The sequence below is a fragment of the Streptopelia decaocto genome (genome assembly GCF_964273445.1).
Source record: "Streptopelia decaocto genome assembly, chromosome: 3".
NCBI lineage: Eukaryota > Metazoa > Chordata > Aves > Columbiformes > Columbidae > Streptopelia > Streptopelia decaocto.
The window spans coordinates 30,204,797-30,218,430 of NC_138656.1; the positions used below are offsets into that span (position 1 = coordinate 30,204,797).

Genomic DNA, 13,634 nt, shown 5'->3' on the forward strand with positions numbered 1-13,634 from the left:
ACTGTGTCTTCCTCTTTCAGTTGCTTGCAATTTTCTGAAACTATAGCCATTTGGAATAAAAATTTTTGAGATGCATATCTGTGCTGTCCTAGTTTACTTCAGAAAATGTCACCCAATATGACTTAACCGTTTCTGAAAATGAGGCTAAAGAAGAGACCTTAGAAGCTTTTGTGATGTCTTCTTTACTGTGCTTTCGTGTCTCCAGGTTTGGTCAAGAATGGGTGGTCTTTGTAACATCATTAATGTGCTTTTTACCATCCCAAAGAAAATAATTCCTAGGTTATCCAAATGATAACCTTTAAAAAACATTTTATGTGTACTTAATAGATACATATTTCTGAAACCTCTAAGGAGTCTGTGAATGCTCGTTCCCCTCAAACCCCAGTGAGCTCCATCATCTCTTAGCCAAGGGATGGGAGTGAAATTTAGGAGAGATGAAAAAGACAGGGAGATGGGGAATTTGGAGGCAGAAACTCAGTCCATAAGCAAGTATGAAAGAGGAAAGATAAACTCAATAACAAAGTGAGACAAATAAGGATAGGAAGAAAATAAGATACAATAAGATAGGTAACACTGGGTAATACCAGATAGATAAGAAGAATGCGACTGAGTCGAGGAACCAGGCCGAGACACCTGGGTTGATGGGTCGGCATGTTGGAAAGGGTGAGTTAGAAGGGTCGGTCTTAGGAGAGAGACAAAGGAACGTAGACAAGTCCTTCCTCTTCATAGTCTGCATTCTCCTTAAAATTCTGAATCTTTCCAACCTGGTGCCAGCAAATATCAGTGAAAATCACTTGCTTAAGTGTGTGCCTCATCTCCTTTAGCTTTGGCCATGCTGGCAGCCTGTGGTTTACACCTGTTAGCTAAGGTCTGGTCTATCCCTGCTGATATGAATCATGGCAGTAGTTATAGGATGCCACATAATGTCATTCCTTTGTATGTTTTTCCAAAAGCAAGGAAATTGCACATAACAAGTTAGAAGCATCTGATGAGCACTATAGAAAAGCCTGTAAAGAAATTAATCATTCTGCCTTCAGAACAGAGCTGGAATCATGTGCAGTAAACAAGTTTTTTAAGGCTATGCATCGAATAAAAAGGGCAAAAATAAAATATTGAATGACTGCTAGCTAAGTGATTTTGTCCTGCACATAGAATGAAACAGTGTCCTTATGGAGAACTTAAAATGGTTTATGCAACTGAGGATATAATGTAACAAGTGGTAAATTCTGCATCTCCTTGAGTCCATCAGAAGAAGACTCGATGCCTTTCTGAAATGTATGTATTAGCCAAGTACTAGCTGTACTGTTATTAACAATACTAGTTCTTGAGCACAATATGTTCAGTCCTCCTACCAGAGGGAAGTGTGTCTTGGATTATGCAAGAGGCCAAACTAGATTATCAGCTAGTTCCAAGTGACTTGAAACTAAGCAAGACACATACACAGGCAGCTGAAGTCAAATTCACACATGCTGTTTCAGTGCTGGTCTCCCCAAACATCTGAGTACCTAGTTTTGCCACTCTAGTCATAACTGTTGTGGATGTGTAATAATTTAGGGGAAGAGGGTCTGGCTGAGAGAATTACTGTTTGACTTGGTGCAGTTGCCATCCAACTGACCTAGTCCACTTTAAGGGAAAACTCTTGCTGTAGACAGTGCAGATTCTCCCTGGTGTATCAGCATCAATTAGCAAAGTAGTCATGTCTCTTCCCATGGGCTTTTAGAACTGGGTTGTCAAAGGTATATTTGGAAAATTCCAACCTGAAGAGTGTTGCTGGCTTTAAATGAAGGGCACAGATCTAGCAATGAATGAGTCCATCGGGTGTCCATAACTTCACTTTTACACAGGGTAGAGTCACCACCATAATAAACACAGGGTCTTTCTCTGAGTAGCTGAAAATGGCTGTGTTTTACCATGACTGTAGGGTGTTTACAACAGCTATCACGTCAGTGTGCTTTCCATGTCCAGCGTACTGCCAAGGGGAGGAGAAGGGCTGCGGTGCTGAGAGCATCTGATCGGGTGGGTAGCACACTCCGCTTCATCCCAGGGGCTCTGGCAGCTGGTGTCCAATACTGTGGTTAGCAAACCACAGGCACGTTGGAAATGCCACATAGTTGTGCTGCTTCTTGCTAGTGCTTGCAGTTTATAAGTGATGCCACAGGATCCTTACACCTGTATTAAGACTCCACCAATGGCCTTTGCAAAGTAAATACTGCTGGCTAATACCTTATCTAAGGAAGCACGTTTGTTGAGGGGTTCTGTTTTCACTTGGAAAAAACACATAGAATCAGTTTTTGGGACTATTGGGAATGTACTTATGTACCAAAATACTCCTGGTAATGTATGGAGCTACTCCTTTGGTTGAACAACTGTTTGCTGCCAGAAACAACTAGCTTGGCTTGGCCCACAGTAACTGTACATACCATAAGACTACAGCTCTCTTCAGGAAACACAACTTGCTGGGGGATTTTTTTCCACATTTCTCCTCGTTCTGTCTCACATATTTCTGTCTTCCCTCCCTTTGCTAGAACAGCTCTGTTTTTCTCCTTCCTTTCCACAGGCTCCCTCTGGGGCCTGCTTGCAAAGATCATAGAGCACTTCTCCCTCCTGGGGGGCTGATGGAGTTGCCACTGAGTAGGTATCTTCACTGGTCCAGAAACAAGAGTTTAGCCCCTGTCCCTTGTCTTGCACTGTAAGTAGTCAGCCATGCCAGGTGCTGATCTCTGACAGCACATTTCTCAACCAAATAACCACAGCTTGCTTCTTTCAGTATGTACCAAATTTGATTATATAACATCACAATATACACAGCTTTGAGACACTGATAAACAAAACTTGACATGTACCCAACCAAGTCAGAAAATACAACATAAGCTGGGGCAGATGACACCTCCTTGTAAAGTGATACACAAATCCACCTACCTGTGTATCATGGGAGAAAGACATTGAAATTTCTTCTTTCCCAGCCACAGTGAATGCAGCACCATCCTCAAATTTGATTCAGAGGAGAAAATCAATGCCAGCATGTTGGATGTGATTCTTACAGCTCCATACGTAATAGTGCAAGAGGGGAGAAGAAAGATAATTGTGTATTTATAAGGAAAGAAATGGGCACTCTCATCTCTGTTGCTATGCCAGATTTAATGAAAGTAACAAAAAATACCATCAAAACAAAGGAAAAAATTTGCTTGACCCATACTTGAGTCTTATTGATTGCAGCAGAAGATTGTGATGCTTCCTCACTTCTCTTGAAGGCTGGGGCAAGGATGATAAGGTTGTTATCAGAATGCCATGTAGCTGTCTGCACTGCATCGTTCCTATGCTTCATAGCGAAACAAAGTGAAATACATGTTGGGTTTTGTTTGGTGAGTTTTGTGAAGGTTTAAATTGGAAAGTAGTCTTGATAATGTATCTCTGTATTGCGTTGTAATCTCATAAATGGATGGAAAACATAATCTATAGAAAATGTATTTGATTTGTTCCATAATCAAGTCAAATTGAATATACAGGCAACATGGGTTGTGCTAATCATGAGAGTTCTGTGTTTTCTTAGAGAGACTGTTGTCTCCACCACAAAACATAAGATTGGCAGACACACCAAGGGCTTTACAGTCACATGGTACCCCCCCAACTGAAGTTGGAAAAACAAGCTTCCCACTCACCTAGGTTTAAATCACCTGAGCTGGGCCAACAAATTGGCTGTAGGCTGTTTTGTGACCCATGTTTTCTGAGATGAATATAGATTTTGGCCTTTCCTCAGGAAGGCCTGGTTAGTTTTTGGAGAAGGTCCTTTGGCAAATGCAATTTGGGAGGTATCAGCCATGTAGCAGAATCATGGAATGGTTGAGGTTGGAAGGGATCTTGGGAGATCATGTAGTCCAACCCCTGGCTCAAGCAGGTTCAGCTAGAGCAAGGTACCCAGGACTGTGTCCAGCTGGGGTTTGAATATCTCCAAGGATAGAGATGCCACAACCTCTCTGGGCAGCCTGTTGCAGTGTTTAATCACCCTTACAATAAACAAAGCTTTTTTTGCAAGTTTAAATGGAATTTCTTCTGTTTCAGTTTGTGCCCATCTAGTCACTGGTTACCACTGAGAAGAGTCTGGCTTCATCTTCTTTACACTTTACCATCAGTTATTTAACGATATCGGTAAGGTCCTGCCTGAGACTCCTCCAGGCTGAATAGTCCCAACCTTCTCCTTGTACAACAGATGCTCCAGTCCCTTAATGATCTCAGTGGCCCTTTGCTGGACTCTCCCCAGTATGTCCACGTCCCCTTGTAGTGGGGAGCCCAGCAGCCCAGGGTACTGTTAGCTGCCTTGGTGCAAGGGCACATTGCTGGTTGTCCACCATGTCCTTTTCTGCAAAGCTGCCTTCCCATCCAGTTGTCCCTCCAAGTGACTCTGAAGCTAATACCAGGAATTTTTTCTGCAAGTAGATACTAAACATAGCATTGGCATGGCTGTCCTGGGTCAGACGAGAGGTTCAACTGGTCCTTGTCTCCAACAGCAGCGTAAGTGCGTGCCTAGGAAAGAATTAAAGCAGAGCAAGCATATGTGGTACTTCTAAGGTTATGATTTAGCACAGGGGCATCTTGAAGTAGACGTTGATTCTGCTTGCTTAGTAATTCACACCTGATTTCTCCTTTGTGAACTTGTGTTGTGTTGAACCTGTGTCAGCTTTCAGCATTCACAGTACCCTCCGGGAAAGAGACCTGCAGCTCTGCTTTGTGCTGTACAAAAAACTGCCGAATTTGTGTTCTTGATGAGCTCTTCCTAGCCACACTGATGCAACTTGTTCTTATTTTGGAAGATATAGCACACCACTGATTCTTATTCAGCCCCCTTCCCATTCCTGATTTTGTAGATATCTATCACCAAACCAGTCCCATTCCTTTTGTTATTGTTGTTGCCTCTCTCTGCACTTCTTACAGTTCTTTTTAAGGTGGGAAGGCTAGAGCAAACAATGCACTTACCGAAAAAATTAGGCAGTGTTGTAGATTCAGTGTTAAAAATCCTCACTGCTCCATGTTCTTCTGCTCATATAATTATTATGTGTATATATATATATATTCATGCAAGTACAATGTTCTATTTCAAATGTTTTGTATTAACCTGATCTCGTTAGCTCTGTTTCCATCTCCTTGTGCCTGTAGGGGCTCATTTTTTTCTGAACAGTCAGCATCTCTAATGAATGGACTGTGATTTATAGTAGCGATGAGCAGTGTGACGGTGTTGTTTTGGGTCCTTGCAGAGATGTCAGAGTCCCAGTCTGTGAATACAACACAGCCAGCAAACATGCAGTTCTAGTCTTTAATACACATTCTTCATTCTGCTTGCCAGAGACTCCCCTTTAGCTGCTGGAACACAAATTTCCATCTGCTGGTAGTGCTAGAAGCTGAAGAGCTTGATTGAGAACAGGTTTTTGTACAGATTATGTTCCTTCTGCCTAAAATAAGTACATTGCTTTTGATTAGAGAGTTTAAAAACTATATGATGCTTTGTTTAAATCTGCTGCTGCTCTTAATTGTTCAGTTGGATGCAAGGCCTGAATAAGGAGAAAGAGCCTTTACAAAGAGTCTTGGACTGTTTAATTTGGCCTTCATTGTGTAGTTAGGATGCAGTTTCATGTTCATTTTAGTAGAAGAGTCAACCTATTGTCTCTAGACTTGCACTTGGTAACATCAGGATAATTTGAAGACTACAGTTTCCACTGATTAGAACATGGAAATGAATTATTTCTGTTCATTTGTTTGATTTTACCTCACAGTATGGTGCATGCATTCTTGTTTTCAAAGGCATCCATTCACATAATAAAAACATGGCTTGATTGCTTAATATTTTCAAGGATGACATGCGTTACTTCCTTGGGGATTTGTTTCATGCTGCCACAAAGTAATTATATAAATCATGGGGCAGATTCTCAGCATGGGTAAATTATCATAGCTCATCACACCAAGGTCTGTATGTCTTGTAAGGTAGCTACAGCCCTAATTAAAAGCATTTTTACCTTGAAAGCTGAAGTTAGAATGCTTTCTGTGCTTAAACGTGGGAACAAAATAGCATAGTTTTTATATTAATAGAGTTATTTATCATCTAAGAAGCTTCTTTATGTCTGTAGTTTATCCAGTTGTTTGCTATTTCGTAGATAAGTATTGTGTGGCCTGTTGCCATTTTCTAGTGATATTTCTTGCTCATTTTTTTTTTTTTATTTGTTTACAAAGAATTGAACGTCACAATTAAAATGCTTTGTCCTGTAGTTAAGACAACTGTGCATTTGTCCGAAGTGTAATTAGGTGGCTAATTGTATCTAGAGACACAATGAGTGACCTGTTTTTATCTGTTCTGGAGATACTTCTTCCTAGCTGTATTTGATGCTCCCCTTGCTCCTGTTTTGGCAAATGTGATAAGCAGAGTTGGGGACTGAGTAATTTTGATTAAGTGGATGCTTGTGCTTTTGTGGTACTAAGAATATATTTCATTATTACAGCTACTACCTAAACAAATAAAGGAAATATTTGAGAAATTCCTGAGGGAAAAAAAAAAAAGCCTTTAAAAATAGGGTTACTTGTTTATTTTTTTTCTTATATTCATGTGTACATTGAGTTCATTACTTTAAATACTTTTAGATGGTATCAGATATGTTTATTATTTATTTTTATTATCCAGGATTTCTGTATGTAAAACCTTCAAGAGAGAGGATTATTTTAAGCTTTTGATGTATGTATTGGCTGTAGTTTTTAATTACATTGTGTCTGTGTGACCCTAGGTCGGTGTGGCTTCTGAGTTATAGTACAGTAAAATGCATGGAAATAGAAAAATGTTTGTCAAAACACTTCAGATTGGTGCTTTACTACTGTTGTGCAGCAGGGTGGGTCCTTCCTCTTCCATGGAACAAAGTGCAACTGGGTCATTCTCCATGGAAGGCAACAGGCTGGAGAGGCTCAGGTTTGCAGAGCTTAATTAGTATCTGTGCATATAGACAGGAGCTCTGTAAGCACAAAATCTTATTTATTCTAATTAAATGTGTAGATTCCTATGGTGCTTTTATTCATTTGGGGCTTTGGACCACAAATTATTTGGGGCAAAGTACTGCAACTATTCAGCACAAATGATGTGCTTTACAGCTCTGAGTCCCCTCATGTCCCTAAAATGTAAGTAGCGGCGGAAACATTATTGTGGTGGGATTTAGGAGACAGAACTGGGACCTATTTCTTCCTCTTGCAAGGATTTATTTTCATTAGATGAGCGTGCCTTTGTGTTGTGCCTTGCCCTCCATTGCATTGATAAGTGTTACAGCAGCACTGTGAAGGACAGAGTAAACAGAAGCAAATATGGGTCTGAGGACTTCCTAGCACAGCCCTCTGCTCTTCCTGGGGATAAGATATGACAACGCCTGCAAAAAATAGCTTTTTGCAAGGGGGGAGGAAGGGTGTTTCCTTTCTGTGACAGTGAATGTATCCTTCTGCTCTGCAAATTTAGTGCAAGCAGAACATCTTTGTAGCAGTACCAGTTCTGCAGTTTCCCCTGGTGAGAAGGGGGTTGGATTTTTAAGAGAGAGATGACAGATCTAAGGGTAGAAAACACATTCAAGTAGACAGTCATTACAAGCCTTTCCAAAAATGGAGCAACCTTGAACAAAGTGCCTTTTTATTTTTATTTTTTTTTCTTAATTAAGCAAGTAATAGTGACAGCCAACAGGAGATTCTAGCAGCCCAAAGGAAGACAGTGACGTATTCCGTGATGCAGCTGGAGAGCTACAGACTCTGGGACTCTCTTAGGTCTGCCTAATATGGACCGTACAAGAAAACACTGGAAGGGTGTATTTGCTAAGTCCTAGTCTCCAGCAGGATATTTTTGGACTACTGTCGTAGTACAAAACATTTAAACAGTTTAGTCCACCCCATAAGTTTTCCCTCAGTGTGGGGAAAACCCTATAAGCTGTTAGCAATGTTTTCTCTCTTCTTTTTTCTTTTTTTCTGTTCAATACACTGCATTTCTTCAGTACATTTGGAGAACAGGTAACTGGTGATATATAGGTGTATAAGAGAGAAGGGGAGGGGAAGGCGTTAGAAAGGATATAAAAGAGACAGCAAAAAGCACAGACTGTTACTTACTCTAAAATACCAAGGTAAAGCACTGACCACTCAGAGGCAGTTAAAATCACATCTTTTCCATTAGCCATTCAACAGGTGGTTTCTTCTTTTTTTGTCCCTCTCTGCCTTGTAGATTTCTGCAGGAGATTAACACAACCTTGAATTGCCCTAGAAGGCTCTTTCAATGCTATTTATTTGCTGTTTTATCCGAGAAAGGTAAAATTCAGTACAAATAATCTGAAGGTTCACTTAGGTCAGAATCTTATTCCAGAGGTGCTGAAGGAGTGCCTGTAAACAACAGAACAAACAGTCCAGGACCAAGAAATTGGGAGGAGCTCCTCAGCACTTTGGAAAACTCAACTCCTGAGGCAGGGGCTTAAAACAGGTTTCCTGTTCATTCTTTGTGACATCTAAACTTGTGCATTTTTTACATGTTGAAAGCACTCCTCTTGCTCTTTCCTCTCGTCCTTCCCGATGCTTCTATAAAGCTCCAGCCTATCAATGAGCTGCTGTTTAATATTGCTAACATGACTTTTGCATATCTTTTTGCCGAAGTACTCAAGAGAGAGGAGCCCAAGCTGGAAAAAGAGGAGAACAAAAAACCCAAGCTGCCCATGATGGTCAGGGATGAGCAAGAGAGACCTTGACTTGTCAGGATAGCAAAACAAAGACTGGGAAGGGGTGCATGTGCTGTCTGCAGGTATGTGTGGAAACAAATAGCAAATGCTGTGGGGAGAAAAAAAAGCTGTATCAACTAAAGGATGCAACATTATCTACTGTAAATTGGTGCTGGAGGTTAAAAAAGGGTTCCTGGCCATGGGTGCAGGGAAGTTCTGGAGCAGCCTTCCAGGAGGACATGTGGGAAGAACAAACTTCTGCTGGAGCTTGGTGAATTTACGAGGCAGGGGGCAGCCCAGAAGGTCCCTGGAAATAGGACTTAACCAAACCCAAACCAGTTCTTGCCCATCCTGGCGTGCAGGTTGCCCTGCCCAGACTGCCAGTGTCTGAATTCATATTGTCCTCACATGTGACCTGAAACCCAGCATGTCTGGCTAAAAATGTTTTGTAGGCCCACCTGCGGTCCTGCCTTCCTATTTCGTTTTTCTGTTGAAGAACTTCTATTCCCAGAAGTATTTTGTAATTATCTTTAGTTTTATTATTTTATAAATTAGATGTGGAGTTTGAATGTTTGTAGGGCTTCCCTGGAACAGAGCCCTGACCTCCATTTTATATATATATTTTTAATGAGTTGTCAAGCATCTTGTGTGTATCATAGAGTGGGATGATGGATGTAGCTGGACTCAGGAGAGTTACACTGAAATTCTCTTAAAAATAAGCAGCATTGTGGCAGCTCAGCTCTATTGACAATAACGTCAAGTCAGGTTTGATAGCACAGTTCCTTATTGAATGAATCCACCCCGTAGGAAACAGTATGACCTTCCTGTGTGTGTGCTCAAGACAAAAAAAAAAAATCAATGTTAATCCCTTGGGAGGAAAAATACAAGATTAACAGAACAGTTGAGTGAATCTAATGAGAGTCAGGTGGCAAGAATGTTAATTTGGAAAGAGATGCTCCTGTGAGCTGTGTGAAGGTATAACACAGTAGTTTCCATATATCACCAAATGCCATGTATTCTCCTTAGATACATATCTGCAAGACCTGACTTAATGGATTTGCAGCTCTTCTGTATGGCATCCTGAAGAACAACGGGATTTTCAAGCTAATGACCTCTCAGTGGGGAGATTTATGAGCAGTGTGGTTAGCTGAACCTTTCCTCCATCAGGAAGAGCACAGACTGGAGACAGTCGTTGGGTGCAGCTTACCAGCTGGGAGCTGCTTAATCAGAAGCAGGTTTGAGCATCTTTGTCCTGTGGTTGCTTTCTGGAATCATGCAGTTCACTGGTATTGTCAAATATAATATTTGCCTAAATCGGTCCTCATTACTAGTATTTTTGGAAGTCGCGTGGGTCGTAATCTTTCTGTTGTGCATTACTTAATAGCCATCGGCTTTGTAAGAAATAAGCAAAACAATGGGCTTTTATTCTCCCTCTTTGCTTCTGAGAGTCTGAAGTGGCAATTCCATTTTAAGTGCTTTTAAGTCATAGGTGAAAATTCATGTTGCCTAGTTCTCAGCCTTTAGCACAGGTAGATGAGTTGGTTGCTCTCTCCACCTGTTGCCCAGAGAGAGGGACTTCTCCAAACCCTTTTTGTTAGGCTACTGCTCTGCATTGCCTTGTGGAAGAGTCTAGCTCCATTCTTCCCCTGAAGATGGAGGGAGACTGCAATTGAAGTGGGTGCCTATATTTGTAGATCACATGCCTCTTTAAATTAGTCACATGAGGCAGTTGAATATCTCCTAGTGCATGGCCTGAGGCAGGAACCGAGTTAAAATTGCATTGACTTGCTCCAGAGAAATTACTGTGTTGATGTTTTCATATTTAGCCCCCTTCTTCTCTCATTGCTTGTCTTCACCTGTTCATTCATTCATTTTAATACAAAGAGTAGGCCCATAAAAACATCAGTTTTTACAGTTGCGTCATTTGCTGGGCTATATCTGCTTTCCAAGATTGTCACTAGCATAAGAGACTGCAAATAAAAATCAACTGGAACACGAATGGCAGCATCTCAGGAGTGCCAGTCTGTAGAGTGGAGATTGTTTATGCTTTTATTTGCCAGCATTGACTAAACAAAGATAAGAACGTAAATGCTGTAGCAGAGCTTCCCAAACAGGATTAGGAGGGTGATAGGAGCTAGCACTTAGCATTGCAGTAATAGATGCCAATGTGGAAGAGACGTCACTGCTGGCTGCTCCTCTTACATCCTAAGAGCAAAGCAATAAAAGAAGAGACAGGTCTGTGGAGCTCTATGTGAGGTTTGCTGCTTTATTCAGGATCATTAATCTTTTAGGATTTGATTCATCAGGTTTGTACTGTGTGAGCTTTGCTTTGATTCCCTCAAAATCCAAATTGTGGTTCAAGTGACTCTGAAGGAGGGATGGACTTTGTGAGCCGTAGTGAGTTTTACAACAAACCAGGCAAGCTCAATATAAGCTCTGAATTGAGTGGGGAACAGGCCTCCAAGTCAGCTAATTTTGAATGTCAACATGCACGGTACAAGGCTAATTGAGATACACAAAAACTGCCATGTGCCATTTTAATTGCTTTTAGACAAGATATACAGTATTTGAGTCAGCTCGGCGGTGTTCCAGCTGATGGAAGTGTTGATGATACCTGACACCGGTGATGATATTAAGTGCACTTAGTGTCTTAGCGCACATGTCATGAAGCACGCTGGAATCATAGAATTCAGGTGAGAAAGAACCTTTCCTCTGGAGGTCATCTTGTCCCACCTCCAGTTCACAGTGGAGCCAGCTTAAAATACATAGAGCAGATTGCTCAGGACTGTGTCCAGCTGAGCTTTGAGTATTTCCTGGGATGGAGGTTCCACCACCGCTCAGGGCCCATGTTCTGACGCTGCACCACTCCTTGTGAATAATTTCATCTAAATAGCAAACGAACCAGAATTTCCCTTGACATACCTTAATCCGTTGCACCTCTGAGAAAAGTTTGGTGCCTTCTTGTTTTCGTTCACCCATTACATAGCTGAAGATGACAATTGGATATCTCCTTAGCCTGGAGATGGAAAGCCTGAATAAGTGCTCCTCTCTCAGACTCTTCGTAATATCATGGTCCCCACCAAGCCTTCTCAGTGGCCATTCACCTGCCCTTTTCCAGCTTGTCATCATCTTTCGAGTACTGGAGAACCCCAGACTGGTGACAGTGCTCCAGATCTCTGTCAAATAGAAGGAAATAACTACTTCACTCTGCTGTGATGCATTATCTAATGCAGCACAGTATGCCATCAGCCTTTAGCACGGCACAGCTGCCCTGCTGACTCCTGCTCAGTGGTTGTCCACCAGTATCCCCAGGTCCTTCTCTGCAGAGCTGCTTTTCTCCAGTTGATGTCCACCCTGGACAGCTGTTATTCCATCCCAGGTGCAAGGTGTCACTGTTCAGCAAATGCAGTTCTGCCTGGGGCTCTAGGGAGACTGGGGCACTGAAGTGACAAGCAAGACCTGTGGTCTCTAAAGACCAGAGGTGAATCACATATCATGATCACTTACAGCAAGTAAGACTTTTACACTCAGAATAAGTGAAAGATTAAGTTGGGTCAGTGCTTAAATAAAACACACAGCTGCTGTCTCTGAGTTATGCTGAGATTTTGATATCAACACTGAAGGGCCCTTTGTACAGAAAGCCACACCGTGTTCAGGGGTTCTTTTCCACATTGTAGACAATAAGGAAAAATATTGCCAAGGCACATGAACAAAAGCAGAGAAGCATGGTAAAGTCAGGCTTGTTGGGAAATCGCTAGTCATTGGAAAGCTGTTGGAGTAAGACACCTTGGGTAAGAGGGACCCTGATGTGACTTTGTGATTTTACGCTTTCAGTGTTTGTTTGTAAACAGCCGAGCTGGAATGGTTCTGGAATCCTCTGTGACCTGCAGCAAGGAAGTAAATGTGTGTCTGTGTGTAGACACACACGTTTGTGTACCTCCGAGCTACAGTGTCAGCTGGTTTTAGAGGCTTAAATTTGGTTATGAAGCCCTAGATGGGAGGAGCTTCTCCTGCACCACCTGAGCATCCTTTTCAACACCCCAGGGTAGAATGGAGTAAGAAACTGAAGAGCCAGATTCTCAAGAGGACTTTCCTTGTGGAACTAACCAGGCCAGGGCAGGAGGAGTCTAGTTTGTTGGAGGAGTGAGGCCTACATTTGTAAGCGGTTTGTGATTCTGGAGCGAGCAGGGTGGGAGGCTGAGCTGGTACCTGGGAACCACTGCCCATGCTTTGGCTCTCCTATGTCTGAGGCTGCTAATCCTGGGGGTCATGGAAAGCTGCTACTTGGTTATTAGCACCTCAAACACCATTTGCCATTCAGTGGTAAACCTATCCTTGTGGACTCTATCTCTGCTTGTGTTACAAGCAACAGCTCCCCCTTCTTCTCCACAGCCTGTAAGGCCAATCTGTGTGTTGCAGACCTTAACACCTGCATCAAACATGACACGAACCAGCTCTAGAGGGGCTGTGCACAGTTGAAATATAACACTTGTTCAGCACATTTGCACAAAACATACCAGCCCGGCCAAGCCTAATTGGTAGCGAAGGATGAACTATGAATTGCATTTAAAATCAATTCTCAAGCAGCTCTGAGGTTGTGATTTTTTTTTTTTAAACAAGGAGAAAGGTTAGCTTCATCCTTATGTAAATATTCCTTGAGGCAGCGTTACCCAGAACAGCTAGTGGTGAGCAGGTTTGGCACTTCTGTGGGATTCTATGGTTTTTAATAAGAGAGAACTATTATTCCCTTGCATCTAAACAAGATCTCTAGAATTTCTGAACTTCTAGTTACAGTAATTTTTGTGCCAGATTGACAGGCAGTGGTATTTTCTCTTTGAGGCTGTCACTTGCAGCTTGGCAGAGCACAGGAGTGACTAACACTGACAAATGAAGCTAGGTCAAATTAAATAAATGCCACAGTAAAGC

General features: G+C 41.9%; 1 protein-coding gene across 6 annotated transcripts in view; it reads left to right on the plus strand.

The window, feature by feature from the left end:
• TTC7A (tetratricopeptide repeat domain 7A) overlaps positions 1-13,634 on the plus strand; it is a gene marked incomplete at its 5' end in the record, with an annotated part of 177,232 nt that overhangs the window by 139,561 nt on the left and 24,037 nt on the right. Inside the window, one exon of one of the 6 annotated variants that reach the window (XR_014183643.1) lies at positions 8,225-8,307. The exons of 4 other annotated variants lie outside the window; for them this stretch is intronic. Coding sequence is in view for 1 of the 2 variants with exons in the window: in XM_082048594.1 (XP_081904720.1) it covers positions 9,735-9,755 (21 nt within the window). Of the gene's footprint in view, positions 1-8,224; positions 8,308-9,734; positions 9,855-13,634 lie in introns of those variants that run through there. One more of the 6 variants, XM_082048594.1, reaches the window with a different exon arrangement.